Source organism: Anopheles gambiae, chromosome 2, assembly GCF_943734735.2.
Source record: "Anopheles gambiae chromosome 2, idAnoGambNW_F1_1, whole genome shotgun sequence".
NCBI lineage: Eukaryota > Metazoa > Arthropoda > Insecta > Diptera > Culicidae > Anopheles > Anopheles gambiae.
Genome location: NC_064601.1, coordinates 15,387,538 through 15,414,828, shown reverse-complemented (window position 1 = coordinate 15,414,828; position 27,291 = coordinate 15,387,538). Strand labels below are relative to the sequence as shown.

At 44.6% G+C, this 27,291-nt stretch overlaps 1 protein-coding gene across 31 annotated transcripts; it reads left to right on the top strand.

Annotated features, from left to right (window-relative positions):
* Positions 1-1,527: 1,527 nt before the first annotated feature.
* On the top strand, positions 1,528-26,398 carry LOC1281375 (high affinity copper uptake protein 1). 31 transcript variants are annotated; one of them, XM_061644066.1, is made up of 7 exons: positions 1,553-2,071; positions 2,356-2,493; positions 22,291-22,691; positions 22,780-23,105; positions 23,714-23,743; positions 24,479-24,490; positions 25,953-26,398. In XM_061644066.1, exons 3-7 carry the CDS (start codon positions 22,479-22,481, stop codon positions 26,152-26,154), a joined length of 783 nt encoding a protein of 260 aa, XP_061500050.1. In that variant the 5' UTR covers positions 1,553-2,071; positions 2,356-2,493; positions 22,291-22,478; the 3' UTR covers positions 26,155-26,398. The 31 variants fall into 31 exon arrangements, with proteins under 31 accessions (XP_061500070.1, XP_061500071.1, XP_061500050.1 ...); XM_061644065.1 differs by having other exon boundaries at positions 1,554-1,790; XM_061644067.1 differs by lacking the exon at positions 2,356-2,493 and having other exon boundaries at positions 1,553-1,790.
* The last annotated feature ends 893 nt before the right edge of the window (positions 26,399-27,291 follow it).

Below are 27,291 nucleotides of genomic sequence, written 5' to 3'. Positions count from 1 at the left end.
TACAAGTTTAAGTTCACCTAAGCATGTGGCTCCAATTCAAATGGTATTGCAACGGAATTTTTGAATTACCATAATAATGTTTCAACTACAGGTGTCCCCCGAGATACGACTGTATTTGGGGCCGAAAAAATGTCCTAAAGCAAGGCGTAAGTTGAAATAGTCGTATGTCGAATATCTGTGAATATAAAGTTTATAACCGAAATTGAAGAGTCGGAATCTATGAAATCGTATATTTTATTAAAAATAATGTACGATAATGTATTAATATTCCTCCAAAAGCCGTTTACACGACATAGATATTCAAGATCGGGGTGTCGTGGAATCTGAGGAAACATGTTTGTAACGGATATCTGCACAGAAATTTTAAAAAATATATCAATTTCGTCTCAATGACATCTTTCAACTGTCAAAATCAAAATCGTCGTATCTGCGAATCGTCGTATCTTGAGGGAGTCGTAACTCGGGGGACGCCTGTACACACAGTCGCTGATTTCAATCCTATTGCTTTACAATTACTTTATACACTCAGCTAAGCTTGTTAGTGCACCAACAGGATGGCTTGCACGCTTACGATAAATCCTAAACAACCACGTGCGCTCAACGGTCCACAACCCCTGCAATTTCTTTATAGGACTCGTATCGCGCACACGATGCGCTAACACCGCCCCGCACAGACGATAGACGCGTTACGCATTGAAGTAGAGCGAATTAAACCATTTGTTTGTTTCTATGCTTTAAAAACGTATTAGAAGCGCAAGGGAAGCGAACAAAAGGAAAATGCCAGTCAACTGCCAAGCTTTATGGCACGATACAAATGTCAAAATGCTGACGCGCGTGGAACCGCAATGGCCGAACCTGGTGCCCTTTTCGGCTCTCGGCCTGTCAAATAGTTCTTGCTTGTTGTTCGGGCCCAAGGTGGATTAAAAATATCAGGTGGTGGATTAGCGCCTTTGGGGGGTCGCCATAGTTGAGGGACTTTACGTCATTTTAGAACCGTTAACCATTGGTTTCCGCACACAAAGCTTAGCAAATAGAACAGATTTCTTTGTTATTATGTGCATTTTTGTGTGTCTATTGGTTTTATCGAAAAAATGAGATATATTAACAAAAGATTTGATGATTTGTTCATGCACGAAATTTAAAATCATGTGAGTATGAGTTCTAATCTCACGTTAATTGTCCATGCGGCTCGTAGATAATAAGGAATCAATGTGAAAATTGAAAAAATAATGGTTTTATTAATTTTTATCTCCAAAAATGTCGAAAACACAATGAATTATAGAATAAATTCACGGAATAAAACAAAATAACACACTTTAATCCATGTTTTAATGTTAAATAAGAACTCGTAAAGTCCAAAATATATTTTTAAAGAATATTTAATCGAAAAAATGGGGTAGATAAATTATATGAACAAATTTAATAAATGTAAACAAAGTTTGAATCCTGGGGACCTTACGTCAAGTGACGAATTGTCAAAATGCACTAGAGTCCACCACCTGATATTTTTTAATCCACCTTGGTTCGGGCCACCGCCGCCGCCACCACCCTTGTATCGCTGTCAGAAACGGTCCGTGCGTCGCGATCTGGTGACTTCCCGCACAGACTTCGACTCGGAGTGAGGCTCGGCGATTGAATCATCTCGGTCTCGTCAGCAAAGCAAGCAGCCAGTGCGTGAGTGTGCGAAGGATAGCGGGTTTGCCGTCATGGTGCCAATCGATAGCGTTCACTACGATCGGTGATTTTATTTCGGCGACTGTCCTCTGTTTTAGTGGCACCGAAGGCGTCAAGTAAGTTCCGACCGTTTTTGCTGGCAGGCGGGGAGAGTAGTGGTGTGCTGTGTGTGTGCACGTGTAGTGAGGAGGTTCCGTTCACTAGACAACAATTCCCATCATCAGCTGCTGTCGTTCGGTGGCTGCGTGGCTGCTGGTTGCTGGAGCATTTCCATCGCAATGTACAGCGCATCAACGTACACGTAGTGCTCGTGTGACTCCCTGCTGATGGGGAGGAAGTATTGCGAACGACATCACACCGCAGTTACACCTCTCGTTACACCGGATTGAGAGGCAAAGTGCGTTATCGTGTGCCAAAGTGCCGTATGTTGTGCGAGAGGTTTATACAGCTACAATACATTGCCCAAATCTCGATAACGAGCATAACGGGTGGCTGTGAATTGACGTGAATGTGAAGCATGTTTGTGTCGCCCTAGCGGTCAAGTGCGTGCGTGTGTGTGTGTGTATGTGTGCATGAATATTGAAAAAAATGAGATTGTTATGTGATTGCAGCCGTTTCTCAGTGCATTCCGTCGTTCTCCCATTCTAACCGTGCTTACTTCCCGCCCCCACCCCCTGATAGGTTTCTACCTTCCCGCCGGACCGGGCTGCTGGGATTGTATGGCATCGGCACTTGATTTGCGTCGTGCACCGTAAAGCTGCAACCTGAACATACAGCAACGAGGCTGACGGGGAATCCCACTGGCAGGAATTGACACAGGTACGTCTGCGCGGTGGGGCGTGCGGTCATTCTGGATGCAATATTAAAGCGGTAGTGTGTTCGTGACTGTCATCCAATGGAGCTGGAAAGCTCACACACCACAGAGCGGCACCACCAAGAGCAACGCCGATGGCCTTCCATCTTTGTATGGAACAAACCAAACGGAGAACCAATCGAGAGTGACCACCCGGCTGGACCGAATCAGATGGGCCGCGTTGATTTGATCGTTGATTAAACGTTACGCGAAGGGGCGGTAGGGTGGAATTTCCAGCAAAACCGCTGACGGTATCTAAACAGCCCGAGGGCACACACAGAAGCAGAAGATTTTGCCTCGCGCGCGCATCACTCGCTTACGTCACAGAGCAGCAGGCCATGTTTTACCCTCACCATCATCAGCCAGTCAGTCAGTCAGTCCTTTCGATGTTGTGCTGATTCTCTTTTTCGCCTCAGCTCACATCGCACTTGGCTCTCTCTCTCTCTCTCTCTCTCTCTCTCTCTCTCTCTCTCTCTCTCTCTCTCTCTCTCTCTCTCTCTCTCTCTCTTTCTCGCTCTCTCATCCTCGTCTGCTCTCTCACGCAATCATCGTGCTCGATGAAACGGCACACCTTCACGTGTGTTTTTGGGGCCTGTTTAGAGGGGGGTGTTATTGCTCGGTGGTTGATGATGCAACTTGCCGACACTACCTGCTCTGCTCCAATGGTGGCGGTCGTGATGTGCGCTTCGTTGCACCGGATTCTTTTCATGTTCGATACCGCAAAAAAAGCATCTACAACTGGACCTATCAACCGCCACCCGTATCGCTGCTCTCGTTTTGCGCTGGACTGAACTGGGCGTTTAAGAGCGGGTTTGTTGTTTCTGTCCTTTCTTGTGTTTGGTGCTTTCAAGCGATTGTCTGACTGGTGTCAGTCGTCTGTCTGTCTAACCGGTTCGCTGTCTATTGCTTTGCTTTGAAATTAAAAACACCCCCACAGGCATGGGGTGAAGACACACAAAGTGGTGCAGCATCGAAATGGCGCCAATTACTATTGTTGATGCAAATTTGCTCTGCATCTTCTTGCTCTGCTTTTTTTTTTCTTCTCTTTCTTCTGTTGTATTTCACTTCGTTATAGAGGAAAAATTGCAAGAAAAAAGCAGCCCCTATTTCGTTGAAACACCCACACCGTAAATAATGCACTTTTGTGCCAATGAAGCATACACGCCACCCTTATGTCACACTCTCAGTGGGGGGTCATAGTGAAGCAAAGAAAGCAACTCACCGTACGGAGGCTGCTCATTATCCTATCCGATCGTTTGCTTTCTCTGTATCTCATCTGAGTAACTGTAGACACTAGTAGCAACAACAATACACCTCTCATCCCCCCTCTCCCTTTTGTTTCTGTCTTCAACGCCATATTACCCACCTCTTTCCTGTCCACCTTCTTCAACCTCCCCCCGAACGAAGTGGCGGGCCACGCAGACTCCCAAAGTAGGCGTCGGGGAGGGTTTTATGCAACGTCAAACTTCGCACGTGAACCAATTTGCAGCCAGTTTTTTGCCTTTTTTTTTTCTTTTTTCTCACTCACTCACTCACTCACTTGTCGCCATGGTTTTATTTGCGGCTTTTACACGGCAAACCATCACACAGACACATGGGGGAAGGGAGGTTGACATACGCGTACCGGGTGAAGGTGGTACGCGAAGGAGAGTGGTGCTGAGCCATCAGTCCTGAAAGCATGCCATTCGAGGTCAATTTTCAATCCGCTTTCTATCCGCGTGCCGCCCGTTTGATGGAAGGGGAGCCGAAGAAGGGCTGGTGCTGGTGGCTGGTGGATATGATTCGTGTCTCCGGTGTCCCTCGGTGGCATCGTGGCAACCGGAGTTTGGGGGGATATGCTTTGCTTGTCAACGCCGTCACTGTATTTGGTTATTTTCTTTATTTTTAATTTGTTCCGGTGTAAAGGTTAGTTCCTAGAACTGGGAAACGATGCAAATTAGCGAATATTGTAATACCAATACGCAATCTGAAGCTTTTTTTACATTGGTTTAAACTATTACCTACTTTTATTGATGATGTACCGCAAACATTACCTTTCAACGGTACGGCATAGCTCGACGTTTTGAAGTCAAATATTTTATTATTTATGGACAATGTAAGAAACAATTTTTTAGTTTTCTTTCCCCTCAGGTTGACAAAAACGATTCAGATAGACTAATTATTTTGATTTTCTACCAATACTTCAATTAAATTCAACTCAATCGAGCCTCGAGTTGAATAACCTCACCCTTTCTGTGGTTGAACCATTTCCGTGGCAACTGGTGGAATGTGTGATTGCGTAAACCCGGCCCCGGTAAGCCGTACAATTTCTGCTCACGTCAGCAAGATCAACGTGTGTGCGAAGGGTTTTGGCGAAAACCTTTCGACCCAGACGCAAAGTCGGTCAAATTTGAATTATTTGCCAACAGGACTGGTGTTGGTTTCTTTCTGCAAAAGGTAAGCGAAATTGTTGCCATTCTATTGCTATTTTGCTCCATTCCGCGGCAGGGCGCACAATAACGTCCCCATGTTTATGTTGGTTGCTGTCAGGGCGACACGATGTGCCTGTGGTTTGTTTGCCTTTGCGCCTCCAATGGTTCCCCGGGACTATTTCTGGCTTTGTGTTTCCGTCGTCCTTTAATAGAAAATAATGATCCCCGGTTAAGTGTAGGGTCACACAACGGGGCTAGGGATTTTTGTTGTTATTGTTGTTGTTGTTATTGTGTGCACTTGCCGTATTTTCCCTGTTGGCATGCCACAACCGAGCAGCCTTCTCGGCAACACACCACAATGCTCCTCACTGGTTCGGTGGCTTCTGCTTTCACATCTCCATCCCAGTAGAAGAATGTGAGCTCTCAGGGTGGACTGGGACCTTTTCGAAAAGGATTACGTTGTGTGATTCAATTTGTTGTGGCAACCACGATAAGAGAAAATAGCAAAGAGTTCTACAAGAGTTCTGTCGGTGGCAAACCGTGGGGATAAGAAATGGAAAACAGCCCACAGCTCTTTTACTCCGCCTTGTTGACTGTTGTAAATTACGTAAATTTTAGTTTCACTTGGTTAGCTACTTCCCCGGTACCCGGTTGTGGTTTTATCTTGCTTTAATTGTTAATCAAATTGCGCATTTAAGTTTTCAATCTGACAAAGCAGAAACCATTGGGAAGTTGTGCCGAAAGCGCCCTTCACTGAAGCGTAACGCCTGTTTCTGAAACGGTGCCCCATCTCGTTCTGATGTATTTTTGAGCCAAATCTTTAGAAAACTTCCGACTCGCCGTTGCCATGCCATTTCTGAATATGCGCCTGGGGGTTTTCGGCGAAGAATAACGCGCGTAAGAAACTTTTCCCAGCAATGCGCACACTGACTGCCAAGAGAGACTGCTTGGCAGAAACTCGGTCTATATGATGGTTATCACATTTCGGCCCATGATACAGGCAGGTAAATTATAGCGCAGTCGAGTAGAAATTTGTTTTATTATGAGCATACAATTGTTTCTTCACCATTCTGCCTGGAATTTTGATAGATTGCGTAACGCACCAAACTGTTATCAAATTTCCGGAAGGTACATATATTAATTTCCAGAATAATAATAAAAAAAAACCTTTGCGATGGACCGTGTTGCGCCGCGAAACCGGCATTCCCATTTTGGAACTCGAGAACAGCAATGTGCAAACGCCAACAGCCGTCTCGGCACACACGTGCAATGCGATGGCTTTGGTTTTGTAATATAATTTTGCTCGTTAACATACCCCGTTTTTCGAGCTTTTGTAGTGGGATGCGGCTGATGGAGCTGAAGCGCTACTGCGCTACAGTTCGATGTTGCAACAGCTGCCTAGAAGAACCAGTGAAGCTTGTAAATGTTACATGGATAATAAATCGTGCTTAATTACTGCTCCGACTAACTGATGTTAATTTACTTACGGTTCGGGCCACTTTACATGCACCAACGGATGGAGTTAATAGGAGAGAGATTGTTTTTTTTCGTACCGATCTTCGTGACCTTTACTGTAATCATTTCGTTCGAGATTCGCCCAATCTCAATTATCATGTGAGCTATTAATAGGTTTTATTGGTACAATGATGTTTTGGTAATGTACAAAGTAATGAAATTAGTATCTAATTGCTATATGAAGCATCTGTACGTAAACATAATTATTGAATATAAAGTATTTGCCCGAAAAGCGACAGTCACGAAGCCTTCATCTTTGAGTCGCCATGGATGCCATGCTCTCGATGCAGTGCATATTCCAGTGAGTATACTATAGGGACGATGTTGAGGCATTTCTAATACCTTGTATGTTGACCTTCTATTTGTTGGCTTCGCAAATCTCCTTCGCAACGGCTGCAAATTATGCTTGTACTTAATGGATAATTCTCTGAATATTATTGCAAATTATGCACAGGCAATATTATTTAAAACGTTTCAACGTCTGCAAGCAAGTGCACTGACCCTGAAACTCTTGGAACACTGCTGAACTAGTACTGCAGGACAACTTGGGCTTGCCAACAAGCTGCACAATTACAGATAAATATTTAAAAAATTTCTGTAAAAATTGATGATTCAAGGCAAAATGAAACCGATGATTGCGTGATATTGGAGTTGGTTTCCCATCAATCATCTTGAATGGTGGTTTGAAGGCAAAATAATCATAATCTTGTGACATTCAAATAAATCACATCAATCGAGGTTTGATGCTTCAATTTCATGATCATTTTTTGAAATTGTTTTTATCTATCATCGAACGTTTTTTCCCATTACGGAGCATTTTACCTGTGCTGGAGTGAGAAAATAGACTTCCAACGGGTTTCCTTTTTCTGAGCAAACATATGGATGTGTGTGTGAGGCTTAGGCAAACTGTGTGCTGGTTTTCCGAAATTGTAAGACACGTTTTTGCGAAATGAGCTCCAATATCGTCCGTTCCTAGCACGGTTCACCGTTCGCAAGCTATCCCTACTGTGCTACGTAAACCCGAAAGCCGACACATGTAACAACTCGTGCGTAACGCTTTTAAGTTTTGAGTTTAGTTGGCCCCGGGGAACCCTCGAACTCGGTGCAGTTCGTGCGCTATGCCAGAGGAGGAGAAGGGACCGTTCTGTGTGAGACGCGTATGAGACCTTTCTCTTTTTTTTTAATTTTTTGTTCGGTCTAAAGCTTAACCACTAAACTAGCACGCACCAAAGGCGCCACATGACGGTCATAGACGGGAAACGGGAAAGCTGTGTTCGAGATCGAGATCGCACACACACACACACACCCGTTTGATGAAACTGGACCATTGTCGAGATGGCGAAACACAAGCCCAGCGAAAGATAGGAGGAGATATAAAAAACGGTTTTAAAATTAGTTTTACTTGGAAGTAACGACCCGGACACAGTGGATTATGCTCACTTCGTTTGGCGTTATACACTTTGGCAAGGTTACGTATACACTACACTGCACTGGAGGCTTTTGATGCTTGATTTTTCGGCACAATCGCTGCTGGGGATTTACTATTCGCCGCGTGCCGGTCACGAATTGTTTTTTTGTTTTGTTTTCCTTTTTGCTTTTAAAAGCAAATCGGCCAACCAGCTCCTCACTTGGGAGTGGTCTGGCCCGAATGGTCCTTGGCAAGACCGTGTTTCGGCCATGGATGATTAATAAGGTTTCGAGTTTTGTTTGGCTTCCACCCCAAATCGGTTAATCTTTGAGCTTTAGGAAGTGGAGTGAATTTGGCTGGGTAGTTGCTGTTATTTATTGTTTGCATTTTCAATTCTGCAAATAAATATGAAGCTTGTGTCGCAAAAGAGCTTTGATAAAGTATCATTGAACGATCTAGTGGAATGAACAGAATTTCATAACAGATATCAATTTCATTCAATGTTGAGAGCGCTCGTGCTGCTTCCATCCCACGGAAGGACAGATTGAAGCAGTTTAAAAATATCTAAATAACATATTGAATGGCCAAAATGATGTGTAGGTTTAGTGGAAATTTATTTTTTCGCAGGAATTTGTTGCGTCAGAAAGAGATCGAAAAGGAAATAACAAGTGAGAAATAGACGTGAATGCGCTGTGCTTACGTAGAGCTTTTTTGAGGATCTACGAACAACATATTCAATATTCCGGGCGTCATGTTTCGATTGTGACTTAAGGTTGTTGAACATCCATTCACCATACTAGAGTTCGAACCGGTTCCTCGTTTCCCACCTGCTTGAATCTAAGATAAAGCTAAAAGTTTGCCAATAAAAGTCAAAATTATTCCATGTTTTGCAATGTTAAATCACTGACGGTTCTACGAGCTTTGCCACTGGATTTCGTAATAAGCTTCAAGTTTCATGCAAAAGTTCGATGGCCAAAGTGTCCTTTATTACGTGTTTTGCCAGAACATCACATAAACAACTGTTGTGTGATAACGAAAATAATAAAGCAATTTCGAGAAGCGAAATCATTTTTTTTTTCAAAACAATAAGCACTTGCTTTGTGGTATGAGATGGAATGGAAGGCATGGAATAGAAATGGTTGGTAAAGGTGATGAGCTTTTCCGAGCACGTGGAAGCCGGAAAACGTAACGTTAGCATAATGGTATGTTAAAGAAAAGTTTCAAATAGATCACACGGTCACACTCGGGACGGCGAATTGGGATGGGACGCAAAATGGGAAATATTATCAGATGACCTACAAAGGGGTGTTCATGTTCAAATTGAAGTCAAGCCCAGTGTTAAAATGTGTGCATTATGTCGATTGATTTTTATGTGATTTGTAACTGGCACAGCTATTTATTCTGCAACACACACTCATTAATATGCAAAATAGTGGAGCTTTTTCCACTTGTCAATTTCAGACCAGGCGAAGACACTGTGTCGCTCAACAGTTTGTTGGCTGTGAGGGAAATTCATGAGAATTTGAAATCAAAGTTACTGTACCTACATTTTCTTTACATTGCTACCACGAAAAACGCACAGAAACTCGGGTCGGATTGTAAGAATTCTACAATTTCCTCCAACTAATGCTGTATATATGCGAACATTAATTCCATGGAATAGTCTGTGCAAGTAAATTCCAGATAATACTGTATTTGCCCTTACCACCGCGTTTTAGATGCAAAATAGCATTAAAACTTTGGGAAGAGCAAGATGTTGCTTTTTTATTATGTTAACCACTGGTCCAAACTGTCTATATGGCTGTCGTATATTAGATTTGGTTGTATCTTCTCTTCTAAATCTACAACCATTTTGAGAGACCATACCATAGGAAAGAGATCAGCCAACCGGAATGAAGGGTCAATTTTTGGGGGCCAAGTGCGTAGAGAGATGTAGTATACTGTGCTCTGTGTGTGCATGTCCCGTAACATGTGGTGAGCATTAAATTCAACGGACCTACGCCAAACGGTTGTTTGCGTCGTGCGTTTAATCGGCCGTCCGCTTGGGTGCAACCGAGAAGTCCATTTAGCAGCCAGAGTACGGATGCAATTGTCTGCAGTTTGGATTAGCAGTGAATTGGTCTGTGCGGTTTCATCCTGTGCCCGATTGATGCCCGGAAAGCTCAAGCCTAAATACAAACCACAACATGTGCAATCTGAATGACTGCTGCCCTTCCTGAATGACTAACCCTCCGAAGCCTTTTGTTTTGTCGCTTCATGTCGCTAGTTTCAGAGCGGTAGCAAGGGAACGTAGTAGAAGTGCACTAACACGGCTGATAAGTTGTCATTGGCAGAGGCAGCAATTAGTTCCAATGCATACATCTCCTCGCAAATGGCCGTGTCGTTCAGAGTTATTTACACTCCGATAGATGAAAGGAGTGGTAAAACTCTAAGGATATTGCGTATACATTTGCAGCATTTTCTCGGGACGGTTTGTTTATTCATTTTTTTTTTATTCAGGAGGAACGGTTCAAAAAGGCCGTATTGCTAGGGACGGTTCGTTTAAGCTCTACTGCAAACGTCTGCCAATTGCCGCTGGTATAATGATATTAATTGAACGCTCTGCCAACTCTTATTTGCATTGGGTCGTCCATATTCGGTAACGTTATCATTATACACATGGCAAATATGGCAGGTATACATTCGCCCCGACACCGCAACGCTCTCGAAAACCATCGATATTCATACATAATATCAAACGGGGGACGTAAGGATAGTAAATGTAGCACACAAAAAAGTGGGAAATGCAGCAAAATTCGTGGAACGATAAACTCCGAAAAAAGGCCTGAACAAACATTAAAAATGTAAATCTATCGTTGGATTGCTTTTCACTCAACGTCAGCGCAATGCTAACGGTACATTGCTATCTTCGACTGTACTGGGTGGCACATGATTATCCCAACTTTTGACACGACACGGCCGATACTGCACCACACACTCCCTTTGGCCGAGGGAGCGATACATGGGAGTGTCTCTAGTACGGGAATGACCGCAACCATGGTCGCACTCGCCCACTGTCCAAGAGAGCCCGGGCTACGGCTCTGTGGTAAATGTGTGGAGTGGTTTGCTGTAAATGATAATTCAGCATCAGAATCCGTTTGAAAACACACTCAGCACTCAGTAAAACCGCATTGGTTGAAGCAAAAAGAAGCACAACCCTTATCGGAACGGGCTGTCGGCAGCTTCATTTAATGTGTGTGCTATTATATACAGCCGATATGCTATGCAATATCAAGTATTTGCGGGCATGTTGTAGTCCCTTGATAAGGATTTGATTCGATTTGGATACTTATTTTACCGTCGTATTGAAATGTTATACATCAAACTTCTGTTCTAAATGAACAAATCGTTTAATTAAATAAGGTGTCATAGATGTTTCAATTCCACCATAAGCTTGCGTGTAAAGCATGCAAAAAGGGGGCTTGGTTGTATCACATGCTCCATAGTCTGTGAATAATGGAATGACGGTGTGATCTGTGATCTTACATCAATTATGATTTTTTTTATTAAAATGTTGCCAACGATGCATATTCAAAACCAATACGACAAACTTTATTACCCACTACCTTATCAGACATGCCCGTCATCTGCCAAAACGCCTGTTCCCACGGTATTATTGACAGACGAAGGGGCAAGCCTCCCACGTCCGCGCTCGGTCTTTCGTTGGGCGTTCTTAAAGAACCTTACGTCGCTCGGTCGCTCGGTGTCATACGCATGGCCGGAATGTTTATAAAATAACTAAAATAAATCCACTTTTCTCGATTTACAACACACACTTACGTTCTTTGTTCATCGATGGCATCCCACACGCTGCAATAACCATCAATGTCAACCTGTGCAGTGTAACTCTGAAGTTAAAAATACAATACTTAACAAACAAACGCTACAGTCAGCCCAATAGAGGCAGTACCCACATTAACCGAGCGCGAAAGTTTTCCAATAACGAAGCAAACTGCAACAGCTTCTCGTTCGTTCGTTGGTCAGCTCTCTGGCCATCTGTGGAGATGGCTTTTAGCTCATGTACTTTTGAACTGCAAACAATGTGGCGGTGGTTAAAACCGAGAATGTGCCAGCAGAGTCCCTCTGTCACTGCAGCAATTCATTTTCCACCCCATTTTGTCCAACACATGCACCCTGTTAGGTTTCTTGCTTTATTTGTATCTCACACAAGTTCCGATTTGGCCGTCGTTCTGGTACTACTTTGTCCACATGATAGTGTGTTATGATGGTGATGATGATGGCTCTCTGAGTGGGGATTGGCTGCGCTGCGGTGACGGTAAAGTTGTTTACTATATATTTCTGCCCTACCGATAAGGGCAGTTTACGTGCGTGTGTGTGCAATTGTGTGATCGTGGCCTCATCCTGGCCCCTCGAGCACCCACCACGGGTAGGAGAGCCTTCACGGGTTTTGCGGTTTCGGGTTTCGGGCTGCGCAAGAGAGCCCCGATAACACGCATTACCCGGATCGCGCAACCGCGGTAGGCAGCAGCAGTAAGCGAACGAAACTGTCACAATCAGCGCCAATGTCAGCGCCCCGCAATCGCGATAAGCAAGATAATGAATCTTTCGCGGCAAGAGCGCGCTGCGAAATAGTTCTGGGCGGTGGTGGTGTGGTGCGAAGTCATCGGGACACACCACACACACACACATACCCGAGGCGATCTAATCGCTAAAACAACCACTTGTGAGAGGTTAACCGCTTCCGTCATTAGCGAAGTTGTGTGTTTGTGTGTGTGTGTGTTTGCTTGTTCCGATTGTTGGGAAGTTTGCAATAACAAATTCAACAACAGCAAAACAATCAAACCCATTTGCTCAGTTTGTGCCGAACCGTTGCAGTAGCGAGTAAGGGGGGAGTATAGAGAGAGAGTGAGAGAGTAAGCAAATAGTGGCGCGAAGAGAGTCCTTTAAATCATTCATAAAACTCCAAATGTAAGCAGTGCTTTAGTGGCTTTCGGTGGCTTCCAGTTCGCAACAAAACATCAAAGGATCGCGGGAAAACATTGTGCGCAAAACGGGCTGGCCCGTCGCCCTTCCATCGCCGCTTTTGGAGCGTCGTTTTTGTAATGTGCCTCCGTCTCTCTCTGTACCGCGAATCTTGATCATAAAAGTAATCGTCTTACTTAAGATTTAACTTTCCGCGCCCTAGTTTCGGGGAACAACTTCTTGCTGCGATTATTCCGCGCATCGAAACGTGTACAAAGCAGTTGACTCGTCTTGAAGGTGTAGAATTCGTGGAAAATTTGTCCCGCCACGCTGCAATGGCGGCAGGAATCCGGATTGGTACTTATTCCAGCGTGTTGAAACAGCTTCATCAGAATCCGTGGGGAGGGTGGCTTGTTTGCCGTGCTTGCAACTGTGTGTGCAGTGCGGGAAAATGGATTTAATCCAACGGTAGGATAGCAGCTATGTTGCTACTAGGTTGTTTGCGTCGCAAGAAAGTCGGCTGGAAAACAAGCATTCCTTGCTTGTTGTTCTGTTCGGATGATGGGAGAAGAGTTGCCCTTACCCCGGTTAAATGTAGCTACTGATTGTGCAGCAATCACTGTTACAGTCGTTGCTGCTAAATTTTGGCTCTAACTCACCTATTTATTGATTGTAAGTCAATTGTTTTTACTTGATATCTGAAACTGTCTGTTCTGAACAGTATTCAATTTATGTTAAGCTGTTAATAATTTAATTAATAGAAATTAAAATATTAAAATTATTATGCCAATTTTGGAATTTTTCATGGAGTGCAAAAGATTTGGCATGTATTTTCCAGTGTAAACAATTCCTTGATAATTTATTGAATCTCATTAGTTTTTAAAATTGCCTTCAAATTGCACGATTTTTGTAGTGTTTTTATACTATCAAATTACAGTTTTCATAAATCTGCTAAAATACCTTGTAAATGTATCATGATTCCTACGATAGTCAAACATTGGGGCTCTTTCCGTTTTAAGTTCGTAGGCTGAAATTTCAGCCTGTCAGCTGGTTTGCATTGTATAACAGTTTTCGAGCAGCTATCTAAGTGGGTATAGTAAACAGGTGGGCTTATTCCAAGGTGTATGAATTTAGAGGCTGATTTTTATCGCTTCTGCTCCAGACAAGCCTCCAGAAAGCTTGTCAGAGCAAAAGTTTTCACCCGTTCTGTCAAAAAGTGATATTCAAATTTGGTTATAAAAACCAAGGTGTTATAAACGACAAGGTGAAGTTGTTCAGAGCAAAATGACATTTCTCGACTTGACATATCTCTTCCAGGGGCTCCAGTATAAAAATCGGGGAGGGCTGGTGTGGGGTAATGGAATTTGTATGCAGAGAGTGACAGATGTCCCCCACAATGTCGCCCAGCAAAAGCGATAAAAATCAACCTTCTAAATACATTATCCTTGATAAAAACATGCTATGAGACCACCTGAACTACATAAACTTTGATTCTATATTCCATCACCTGATCTCTTTAATGCACGTTGGGGTAAATGTAAACATCACCTTGTTTGGCCAAATTTTTTGAGCAGGTACTCGAATCTAATTCTAGTTTTGAGGCTAGAATAATCTAGACTGAAAATTGCAGGCTAGTTTTGTGTGTGGTATTGTATGGAGTGTTTACATGATTTCAGCCTCCAACTGTCAAACTCCACACAAAAAGCGGACTAGAATCGTGAAGGGCCCCATTGTTACAGACAAAAATAGGTGCGTTAGAGTCAAATACTGGTGCGCATTGTCAAAAGCGTATGCCTTAGAGGCAAACATTGATGCACACTGTCACAAATAGATGCTTTACAGCGAAAATCTAGCGGCAACGACTGTATCTGCCCCTCATTTTCTGTGCGATTCATAACTGCTGAAGTTGAGTAGTGCTTTTGAAGTATTTCTTATGCCTGTTGTGTCGGCGAAATTAACACAAGAGACAACGATAACTCATAAACGTTTCCGATTATTGTACTTGCTGTGAGATAGCAACAAAGATCTTAAAAATGAAATCCCTCGAAACAGAAGATATAGACTGTTAGCTTAATAATTTACTTCTATTTACTTTCTTCTTCTTCTTTGGCTCAACAACCGATGTCGGTCAAGGCCTGCCTGTACCCACTTGTGGGCTTTGGCTTTCAGTGACTAATTGATTCCCCCCCATAGCAGGATAGTCAGTCCTACGTATGGCGTCGCGGTCTATTTGGGGATTGAACCCATCACGGGCATGTTGTTAAGTCGTACGAGTTGACGACTGTACTACGAGACCGGCTAAAATCTATTTACTTTACATACTGAAATAATGTCTATCTATCTTGATAATTCGAGCTCCCTGTTGTGGCCGACGTGTGCAGCACTGCTCTTTTATTGATTTTAAAACGTTTTACTATTTTTACTCATATTTACCCTTCGATTGCTGCAGCATTCCCGTTCCCATCGCTTCCTGCAAACGAGCGGTGGGTGAAATTTATCGTATTTAATTAAACATGATTCACATTTCGCATAGTTTGTTGAATAGTCGTCTCTCCAATAACAGAATGGATAGTTCATTCCAATTTGCTCCCCTTTCGTTCGTTCCGTCCAAAAGCATTTGCCCCCTCGCCGAGTTTGAGTTCGTTTGGTGGTGCAAAATCTGCTCCGAATTAGAGGAATATATTTTGGTGGATAGTGGAAAGGACCGAGAACGCCTGCAGCAATCACATTGTGCCCGGGGCAGCATCCAAGGATCGCAAGGATCCGGCACAGCGCGAGTGTGTTGGGCTAGCTGTAGAAAGTTTCGTACGCTTTTTCTTCGCAACCCCAAGGTTGATCGGGCAGCGAATATTCGATTCGACTCTCTCTCTCTCTCTCTCTCTCTCTCTCTCTCTCTCTCTCTCTTTCACCCCCTATCCATCCCCCGCAAATAATCAACCAAAGTTGGCGGGACAGCACACAAAGTTGCAGCATTCCCGATGGTTTTGCACCAAAATTCATGGAAAAAACAAGAAATAAAAGCACGGAGTTCGCGAGATGTTGAATTGAATCATGTTTATCTGGTTAGCTAGTTAGTTGTAGAAGTTTTTAATTTATCAATGGTTGCATAAGTGGTTTGAATGGAAAGTTTCACATCAGCAGCTGTTTGGTTGGGAGCTGCTTACATGGCAGCGCATTGTGTTCGGCAGGTGGAAAACATAATCAAAAATCACATCACTAGCGAACGTTGTCGATCGGTGAGCTGGAATTGGATTTGTGCTTCATTTTTTTTCCTTAATATCCTCTCCAGTGAGGAAGTGTGCTGTCGGAGGAACGATTGCAGGTGTTTGGTTAGGTGTGACACATTTTCCATTTTATCGTTTTGATTGCAAAGAAATCCGCGCTTCTGTTGAAACTCAGAAATGTTGCGGGTTTCAAATGTTTTGTTTAACTTGAATTAAATTGATAATTCATTTTATTGAATACATTAAATTGATGGGTTTATTTCATACATCTGCGAAAGTAAATGTCTTGATATCTCATAATCCATCCACATTGATTAGTGGAATTGCAATGAGGCGTTATTTGGAGTTTTCAGTTTTGTTATTGACGAGTGTAGCTGAAATAGTAAATTTAAACAATAAATGTAATGAGTGTAATACAAAACACAATTACGTCCGTAATTATCTACTAACATTCTTGTGATCAGGACAAAAAATATTGGATAACTTTTTTTTACGTTCCACGCTCATCCTTGCTTAATCGTTTGCTTGACAAAGTTCCCCAAAATTCAATTATTTTGTTTTTCCGATGAACGTATTCACATTATTGGGAACAGAAGAAGAAGAGAGATGGAATTTGAACTTTGAAACCTGCAATGGTTCTTTTTTTTGTGTTTGTGTGCTTCTGACAGCATCTTCTCGTGTTGGTTTTGATCTTTTTGATCAATATTTCTAAGAATATGCTTCTTGGCATTACATTAAATTCCACTGCGTTGCATTTCAATTCCATGAGCGTTGCAAGGGAATTAATAAAAGTATAGAATTTCCATTCTATGAAGCTATTAGCGGAGCGAAAGCATGTTGCGATCTAATTAAGCGTAATTATTGCTCGATGAAAACGTAGATTGCTGGACTGTGCAGGATACGAAGGAATCCGAAATTACGCCCCATAATCGCTCCTTCGCGGGAAGAAGTAAGCTTTGCAACGATGCGTTAAACGTTGCACAAACAGTGGGTGCGCGCCGTTGTTTGTTTAGAACAACAACTCTTTAGCGGAGAATCGTCATGTTTGCTGGAAGGCAACGGCAACGGACAAATCCGCTCAGGCGGAAGATTGTGACTTGGTATTGGGGTATTGGCAGCTTGCTAACGGGCCTCTCAGTCTTGGGCGCGGTAGCAGCAAACCAAACAGACGCCAAATTTAATCTAAATGGAAATTGAAAGCGCGTCCAATAGGAAACAAATTTACTGTGAACACCACCACCATTGTCGCTAGCTTCAAAACACTCAAACAAGTGGCCCCACAAGAGGTGGACATAATTTGGTCCGGGGCATACCGACATCTTGGCTCGCTCACCCCCGCTCAAGGTTGTTGGAACGTGGTGTCCAGCTAACGAACACAGTTCCACAGCAGCCGTGGCTTTCTATGAAAAACTTTTCACGATGAATGAAGTTTCACTCGCTGTTTCGGAAGAAGTCATTATGAGTTCGAAGCTGGTAAAGGTGGGAGCGTGTCCAAACGCTGGTTTTTGAATTACTACTACTACTACTACGACGATAGAGTCACTACCACCACCACCACCACGACCAGAGCTTGCTTACCGTCCACGAACCAGTCAGTCAGTCAGTCAGTCGCCCCACAACACAAGGTCATCCAGTTTGGTCGATTTTCGAGCGTCCGTTGTTTCCTAATGCCTAAAGCTCGGGTGAAGCAAGCAGGGTAGTAGTGTACCACAGCCACCCATCCCAAGCACCACCCGTGTCGTCGTGAGAGGAGGTTGGTTGGAATGTTGTTCGCTGGTTGGGCGAGCTTTTGCACTTCGGGAACGCTTCACAATTTAGGACGTTGACGATGGTGGTGAAAGGCGTGTACATATTTCTCATTTTGGAGGGTTTGTTTGTTGCCCAACCTTTTTTTAAATATATAATACCGTTCTTGCTTCGTTGGCTTAGAATGTCTTTTGAGCTTGCAGCATATATGTACGTGTGTTTTTTCTTGTTACTTTTGCTCCTACAATCCCTGTAAGTAGCTTGGAGCTTTATAGTTTGTTCTATAGGTTAAAGTTGAGAATGCTAAAAACAGGCGATTGTTACACCGTTTTTTTTGTTTTTTTTACTTCTTGCATTTGCAATCAAGGATGTAAATTTAATTATCACCGTACCTCATGGACAGATTAATCGTTATGCTGTACATGTTTTTAACATGCTGCACAGCGCATTCTTTTGCTGTTGGGTTGTCCCCCTATTGGGATGATGCTCCATTTTTGCTCCCTCCATTTGGCGTTCGTATAATTGAAATATCATCCTGACCCATATGTCGGTACGTGATCAGAAACTACGTGGAAGTCAAGGATAGGGACAGGGATCCTTTCTGTCACCCTTGCTCGTGCAATCGATTCCGTTGTTTGTTTACTATATTGTACTCCCCCCCCCTCCCCCCAGGGCGAACTCCTCCCCCCTTCCCAATCGAAACCGACCCAACACGTACCGCTGTAAACATGATCAATATCAGCGTGTGTTCAACCCCTGCACCAAACAACCCCTCAGAGCCGGACAATGATCTCTGGTCGGGAGCTACTCCCATATACCAACACCGTCGGTTCGTAAATACACACGACGACAGTGGTTGATAAGGTTTTGTGTACCGTTCGAGGGGCTCCGAATCGAAGAGAACTCGAAAAGCAAAAAGCAGGAACTCCGAATTGAATTGAAGTTTGCATTAATTCGAGTCCAATTTCCATACGCGAAGGCGTCTGCAGGTGTGCGCTGCGGTCGGAGCTGTATCTGGTCGCAGCAAAAGGTGCGCCGGGGATCGTCCACCACGTCACAACCCGTCGTAGCGATGCTGGTGATGAAGTTAGCTGTAGCCACGTACAATCTCATCACCACCATCACCTAATACCTCATCGTACGACCGGACCGGACAAACTTAATTGTGGACCCGCACGGACGGATGGGTGACAGAAGGGATAAGGGAGATTGCGTGTATCAGTCACCCCGGAAGTGGTGGGAAAATTCTACACCGGAATTGTGTGTGACCAGAACGAAACACATCCACAAACACAAACAAGCAGTGATTCAAATCCATGCCGACACACCCAAATCACAACCAGACCAGAGGGTTCATCGCGGGAGCGTTCACACGTCTCGCGTTCGCGCGCCCATCTGTACATGCGGGGACCCGAGGGTGATATTCTCTCGTCTCAGATTGCGGCCGATGGACAATTGTCACTAATTGGTGGCGGGATCGAAACAATTCCGTGCACGTTCCGAGCTGCACCCGGCAAGTGGGGGTGGCCACAGTACTGAGCAGCATCCGTTCTCAGCAACAGTGCAGACGGGTTGTGTGAACATTGAAGTGAACAAAACCTTGCAAAAAGGGGCGTTTTTTTGCTTTTCATTCTGCCGGCCACTATTGTTTGTATGATTTGTTTTTCTTCAGTTGCTATTTTGTTCTATTTGCTTATTTTTCTTTGGTAATTATTCCACGAACCAGAAGTGCATTAGCGCAGGGTCAGAATAATGTCACGTAAAACTCTAACTCCTTGGGCGTTAAATTATGAAAATATAAGCGGAGGACAAAGGAGGATAACATCAAGATCAGATCCCTTGCATTGTGTTGTGATATGCTTTCGGATTACAACTTTATCGGCCTTTTTAGCTATACAGCTAGCGAGATTGTGAGATGAAGCAGTAGTAACGACAGCTTACTAAAATATAGTACCGACACTAAGCGGGAGCAGCAACCTTCTTCTATCTTATGAATTATGCAAATTTTTATACATTTTTCTGACACCTCGTGGCACATCGTGTCCTGCCCATCGGTGTTGCCCACTTGACACGGACTTTACGGACCGTGATCCACAAGCAAGTGGTGGTGATGTTCCAGTCTGTAGGGAAATCTGTCAACACGCCGTCGTCCGTAGTTGTCCTACCCACCAACTACGACTCTGTGGATGCGTTTGCTTGTGTAAAACAAAATGACTCTTCCCTACCATAATCAAACACTCACTTCCACCAGCTATGCAAATTGCCATCTTGTGCAGCAGCAGCAGCAGCAAGAAGTGGCTAGAATATGCTTTTACTTCGTCACCTTATCAGCTTATTGTGGTCGGGATAAACCACATTAGTTTTTGATTGCCCTCTTGCCAAAGCCGTTTTGCGACACACAAGGTCCAGTTGTTTTGAGATAAAAGATTGGAGTCGGTAGATGCGGTTTGAGATGTTGAGCATGGAAATTTCCAGCACCGATTTTAATAATGAGGCTGTTGGGAATTCTAGGTAATATTACAATGATTGCAATGCACAGCACAAAGTTGGAGACCTTCAGTTGGCACAGCATAGTAAATTGGACCTTTAATATCGAATTCACTAGCGAGCTTAGCGTTTCAGTTACTAGCTCAATATATTAAATAAATACAACCAGTACAATTATCCTGTTCGGCTGATTGAATTTGGGCTTTATTATTCAAACTCATGAGTTTTATCATCCTCCTCTTCCTATTCATCCTCATCGGCTATCGCGGAAGCTTAATGTTGCCCCTCCGAATTTATTATAAACTGGAACAGGCATTTCGCACGAAAATTATTCAACCGTAGAAATGTTCTCAGTACGACCAACAGTTTCGGATGCAGTAGCGTGCGGTAAGCGATGCATAATATGCAGCACACGGATTGCACTAATTTGACCAATGTTGAATGTGTAATTAAAATCAGAACCACACACACTAGGCTGGTGTTGCCCGAGTGTAGTGTTTATTCAAACAGCAGCAGGGAGTAGATGATTGGGCTTTGTTTTTTCTGTTTTTTTGGTAGAATCATGTTCATCGGGTTGTTCTGAAGATCGTTGGCAATTGGATCGATTATAAAAGTGACATCAAGCGGACAAGGATTTGGTTTGAATTTAGGCTAACCATATGCATAACCACGGGGGGAAAAAAACGGGGAACGAATTCATGCAAATGAGTTGAAAACATTCTATTCATCGAACGTCAAACCGAACTGAACGTAGACTAGTGGTTAGTCCTTTCTCCTCCATTCATGCTCAGGAATGTCCTCAAACGATGCAATCGATCAATAGCATGCATCCCTTCCAATTATTGCATTTTTGTACTTTCCGTTTTCCCCTTTGTTTATGGTATGGCACGCGCTACGTGTTGATAGCTTTTTTCAGCTCTCCTAACCCCTCAAAAAAGTCCAATGTTATGGTCTATTGAGCTTTTGGCTCCTCGGCAGCATTTGTCTGAAACGGCTCCTCCATCGAAGAGGAACGGATAAAGCAAGGCCAGGCCAGGCGGAATGCGTACTAAATACCAAATTCCGCACCGAATTGCGCTTTTCCAATGGCGTGTGAAAATGCTTCACTTTTTGACCGGTTTTCGAAAGGGATTAAAAGGTTGTTTTTTTGGGGTTTGCTTGCTGTTATCTGGAAGGAATACTGTGCAAACGTGTGCAACGCCTACGAGGAGGAAATGTCAAAGAGAGCGCGAAAAAGTGGCATCCTCGCACAGGCCTTAGTCCTTGGTTTGGTACGGTACGTACCCTAACACTATTAACGGTGGCCGGATGGCACATTTTGGGGGCTGAGAGAGTTATACAAAGCCCCTTCCCCTGTATCTATTCTACCGCTATTTTCCCTCTCGTTGGCTTAGACAAACTAGTCTACTAGTGGCGGAAGTGAAAAGTTCCCCTCCTCCCCTGCATCTGCTACGAATGGTGCCCGCAATCTACGCCGAGTTTCTGCCGGAAGTGTGCAGGAACACGCTCTTAACGTGATAAATTCCTTGCGACATTCTTCGCGTACACGACACGGTAACGGGCGGAAGAGGGAGGGCAACCGGGAACTGTGCAAACTCATCCGTGCTGTGCTACGTGCGGGTTGTGTGCTGCTCGGTCGGGTTGCTGGAATGCATTTCTAATCGTTTTGGCGGAGCGACACCGACCATTGGAATGGTGTGGAATCAATTAATTTTTGGTCTCAACGTCGTTGGTCTCTCGGGGGTCCTTCGTGTCAGTGTGTGTGAGAGAGTTCTGAGTTGGGAGATCGGTTCGGCTTTGACCGGTGGTGAAAAGAAAAGTCATTACCAGTGCAAAAAAGCAAGAAGGAGTTGGCTTTTACCTCGTTCTGCTTATGAAAGCATTATCCCCCCCACACCCTCGTACCTATTTCCGCTCATGGGCGGACGTCACCCAGCGTGTGAAATATGTCCTCCATAAAAGTTATTTTTCATTCGGTCGTCTCGGTTTTTGCTTCCACTTCTTTTGCAGGCCTTTAAGCAACGTTTAGTCTTCCCTCGTGACCAAACGCACCCGCGACGACCGAGCACCAGGAACCAGGAACAAAAAGGGATCGCAAGAGAGGGAGCCGGCAAAGTGACGTTGCTGTAAGCCACAAACACACATCATCCCCGGTACACGGCCGTTGGACGGTTCGCGAGCTCCACCACCCATTACTTATGGACCATTCGGAGCATCACGACTACAGCCAGCACGCAAACATGTCGAGTGGAGGAGCGCACGCAGGACATACCGGGCACGGGACAGTGGACCACAGTGCACACGATCACACGATGATGGATCATGGGGCGCACGATCACCATCACGGGGCGGCCGGCGGCATGGGTGCGGCCAGCCCTGCCGGAATGGTGCACCACATGATGTCGATGTCGGTGAGTGTAGTGTGGCAGTAGTGTGCTCTTTGGTTGGGTGGTGAGGGCATCCAATGTTCATTCCACGCTCGCTTGTTTCCCTTTGCAGTTTCACGGCGGCTACGATGAGACGATTCTGTTCGAGCAGTGGAAAATCGATAGCCTGAGCGGGCTGCTCTGGTCGATGCTGCTCATCTTCGTGATGGCCGCACTGTACGAGGGCTTGAAGTACTACCGGGAGCATCTGTTCTGGCGAACGTACAACGCGCTCCAGTACCGCCCGGTCACCGTGACGGAGAAAAGCAACGGCAACGGTGTGACGGTGGCCGGCGGCACAGCGACCGACGACCGGGCCGGCGGTGCCGGCGTGGGCGACGGTCTCAATGGAGCCAGCGGCACCGGCACGTCCGCTGAGGAGGGCGCCCGCATTGTGCAGTAAGTTTTGTCTCGAAATTTTGCAGGAGATCGCTTATCGGCAATTCCATTACGGCTCGTGCGCGGAATGGAGACATTCCATTCTAGAGACTACGAGCCCCTCCCATCAAGCAGCGCGAGTGGTGCTGCACCGTTCGCTCTGAGGCAGTTGGGAGGGTTGAGTGAAGGACCCCCGCCACCCGAAACAGGCCATTTTCTCACACAATTTTCTCGTTCTTTTTGTGTATTTTTTTCCCCCCTTCGGTTTGGTTTCATCCTTTCACCTACATTCCGCTACTGCTGCTGCCTGTCTGTCGTGTCAACGGTGTGTCTCAATCGATTTTGGGATGATGGTGCAACGTTCTACGACAAATGTCCTGTTGCGCTCGTCAACAATGAAATCCAATCGTATCGCCGCTGCTGTGTACAAATGCATTCAACATACCCAAACCACACAAATCCATCATCTCATCAACCCTACCCTGCTCTACCTACATTCGCGCCAACATTCATCGCCGCATCGCATCGGAAACATTTCGGAAACCCTGCGTCTTATTCCATTTGCACCGTGAATGCGACCGTGTTTGCTACCGCCATCGGATATCATCAATAAATGGACAAAACCACAGCATGGTTGGCGAAGTGATCCACAAGCAACCGTAAGTTTCGCTCAATCATATTGTAAATACATTTTCATCCACAACAACAACCCGTCCGTCTGTACCAACTCCCTCTCGCGTGCTAAGCTTCTAGCTTCTTCTTGGATTTGGATTTTTACATTGTTTTTATTTTAAGCTACACTATACAGTCATAATAACGGAATTTAAATTTAAAGCTTATTAAGCTTTTTTTAATTTAATTTATACTTTTTGTTTAATAAGCACATTACGTTAGTTTGCATGAAACGAAGAGGAAAAAAGTGAATGCTGAAACATAAATTTACCTCTTGCACTATCTCCATTGAAAGCCTTTCCACTGCTAATGTAAATTTCATACACAAACACACAAATACACCTCAAGCTAGACAGAAAAAGGAAAATCCGTACTATCTGTCGGTATGGGTTTTTTTTTATCTTTCGCCTGAAGGACTGAACCGGCTCTACATCTGCTTCATACCTTTCCCATAACATACATAGACCCTTGGTTGCACCTACCCGCGCTCTAGGCTTTTGTGCATTTTCCATTTACTACCCTGCGTGCTGGCATGCTCTTTTTCACGGACTCATTTTTTATTTTTCATTTCATTTTATCCGCCGCTTTTCCTCCTTCTGCTGCTGGGCCACGCCACGCGGGGGGATTGGACGATTACGCTGCATGTCACTGCTACTGCTACACGCTCCGACTGGGTTGGGTGTGCGCTTTTTTTTTTGCACTGTGTTGCGTCTTATCTGCAGAAGCCAGTACAGGTATGAATATTCGCGTTTGATTTGTTTGTCCTTTCCCCTGCAGGCCACACCGCGGAGCCACTGGCAAAACCAACTTATAATCGTATTATAGGGAATCAGAATGTTTTTGCTGTCAGTTGCCCACTGCTGCTGCTTCTGCTGCTGCTGCTGCTGTGTAGACGCTTATAGCTGCACAAGAAAAGTCGCTCCACCTTCTTGGCAATGCTTTCTGGTCAAACTTTTTCAATACCATTACAAGCTTCGTTTTTTTTTTTTTTGTTTAATCTTCTGCTTGCTCTTATGATGCTTGCATTACCAGCGTGGGGTGGATTGGTGGAGGGGAAAAACATGCATCGTTGAGCATGAAAGCATGAAAGCACACACATTGGAAAAATCTCCTTGCCGGACCACTTATGGGGTCACGTTCCTGGGGGTTTATAAGTGATTTAATGGCACAAACTGTCGGACGCTGATTTTTAATCCGACGTGGAACTGAGTTTTCCTGAGACACTGGCGAGAACAAATCTCTTAACGCCCTTTCCTGCTGCAGCACGTTTTGTTTTAATTTTCCATGCTAGCAATGATTTCTAACACGTTGTTGCAGTTGCGCAGCTGCAATCCATCTTGCTTTACCGTAATATTCCTTCCTTTAGCTGGAAGCTGATAAGGGATAAATTAACGATACATGCGAATATTGGGACGCTGGCGAAGACCATTTAATTTGTCTCTGTGTGTCCTGTCCCCTAATGATTCCGACGAATATTAACCTTACAACAGTGCACGTTGTCACCCGGCAAATTTTCACCAATAAACTTGCTTTCAAATCTCTGATGTGTGTGTGTGTGTGTGTGTGGGTGTGTCCTTCGTCAGCCTCCGTGTGCTGCTGGAGCTAATTAAACCATCTCAATTAACAGCATGAATGCATGTTGTGTCGCAGCTTGTTCCGCAACGCGCTTCCATTACGATTAGTTTATCTTCTCACTTAGTGCGAGAGTCACAGCGACTGGCTCGGTGCGAAGTACCGGGGGGGGCGCTGCTTCTACGAATCCTCATGTGTCTCCGAGCGTGCAGTGCCTGTGCCTGTTCTTGATTTATGTCAATTAGTCTGTGCCACCGTTTGTTTGTGCGTTAGCCGAGGGAGTAAGGTTGCTGCCGGCACAACAGATATATATGTATTGGTTGTGTTGTGGATTTCTTCGAAATCAATCCACACTAGTAGAGTTAACGTGGGCACGGAGAGGTTCCTTCCGAAGGTCGTTAGCTTCCATTTAAATGTCCCATTTTATGCCTCGCTTACACTTGCTTTTTGCATTCGCATTGGTTAATCGCGCAAGTGAATGTTTTAATAATGAAACAAACCATAACTTTTATCCAAATTGTGTACACCGCCTTCAACAGGGGACAGCATTCCATTGAAAAACAGTGGAAAGCATTCCGCTCGGTTCCTTAGCCCGGTACTCACGTTTTACCTCTTCTATTCCAGACCGACGATGCTGTCGCTGATGCACCTGTTCCAAACGCTGCTGCACATCCTACAGGTCACGTTAAGCTTCCTGCTGATGCTGATCTTCATGACGTACAACACGTGGCTCTGTCTGGCGGTGGTCCTGGGTGCCGCCCTTGGGTATTTCCTGTTCGGTTGGAAAAAGTCCGTCATCGTCGACGTTACTGAGCACTGTCACTAAAAGACACCACCACCACCACCACCACCACATCCCGCGATCGGCAATACAGCATTCTGTCTGGCCCTGGCGCCGATGGTGGTCACATCGACCCGGCCCGATGTTCTTCCATAATAGGCGTTCGGCCGTCAAACGACCTGTTTCTATCGGCTGTTGAGAGCTATGAACTATGAATTCTGTGGTTCTTTGTAGTGTAAAAAGGGGGAGGAGGTAGAAAAGTGGGAGGGCAAACATCGAAAAACAAAAAGACATGGTCCGCGATTACGGCTAGCGTTCGGACAGCAACAAGAGAGGCGAACAAAAAGATGGGGTGCACAGAGTTGGATTGTCCTGGTACCACCATCGAGCTGGTTGATTGTCATCGACAGTTGCAGGAGATCGCCGGCAATACATACCAGGGCATATTATATTAGTTGTGCAATACGAATTTACCTGTTTTGGAAATGACCTACGGGGTACGCTGACCGGGGCCCGCCCTAGCGATGGATCGCCACATTGTGTTTGGTCGCGGTGTCGTGTATTTATAGCTAATTTGATATCTCGAGTAAAGTTAGAGGAAAACACCCATTTGCCGAATTCATCGCTGACGGTGGTAGTAGTACATTTTATTACGCTCAAGTTAAACAAACAAAAGAAGTAAAAACAAAACATTTACTAGGGAGCCGTTAGAGGGGTGGGTTGGTTTTTTAAACCGTTTCGCGCTCAAACAAAAGAGAAAGGATTTGGTTTTGTGCAACAAGCGTTGCGGCAAACACACACCCCTTTTCAAACTAAGCCCACTTAAGGCGAAAAGTTTCCTATCGACAATGTTACTAGCAAACACACCGACACAGAACAAAAAAAAACGAAAGTCAAACACAAACCCTTTTTGTAAATAACATAATCAATGGTGCCGAGTGTGAGGGGGGAGGAGGTTCATGCAAGCCGCTAGAACAGGTGTAAAAGTGCTGCGACGATATCATATTACACCGTTACACACGGTCATCACACACACGCGATGGGGTGGTGGTACCCGCACACGAAAAGAAAAGCGTGCATGAGCTTTTATTCTTGTACAGGATTCTGGCACATGTTGCGGCGTTAGTGGTGGAACGCATGTTAAATGGAGCAAAAAACAGAGCCACAAGTTAAGGAGCACAG

Excerpts from the sequence above, each read along its gene's own strand:
- LOC1281375 (XM_061644067.1), top strand. The coding sequence starts at position 22,479 with ATGGACCATTCGGAGCATCACGACTACAGCCAGCACGCAAACATGTCG. Across the intron at positions 22,692-22,779 it reads ACCACATGATGTCGATGTCG|TTTCACGGCGGCTACGATGA; the intron begins GTGAGTGTAGTG and ends TTCCCTTTGCAG. Across the intron at positions 23,106-23,713 it reads GAGGGCGCCCGCATTGTGCA|CATGGTTGGCGAAGTGATCC; the intron begins GTAAGTTTTGTC and ends ACAAAACCACAG.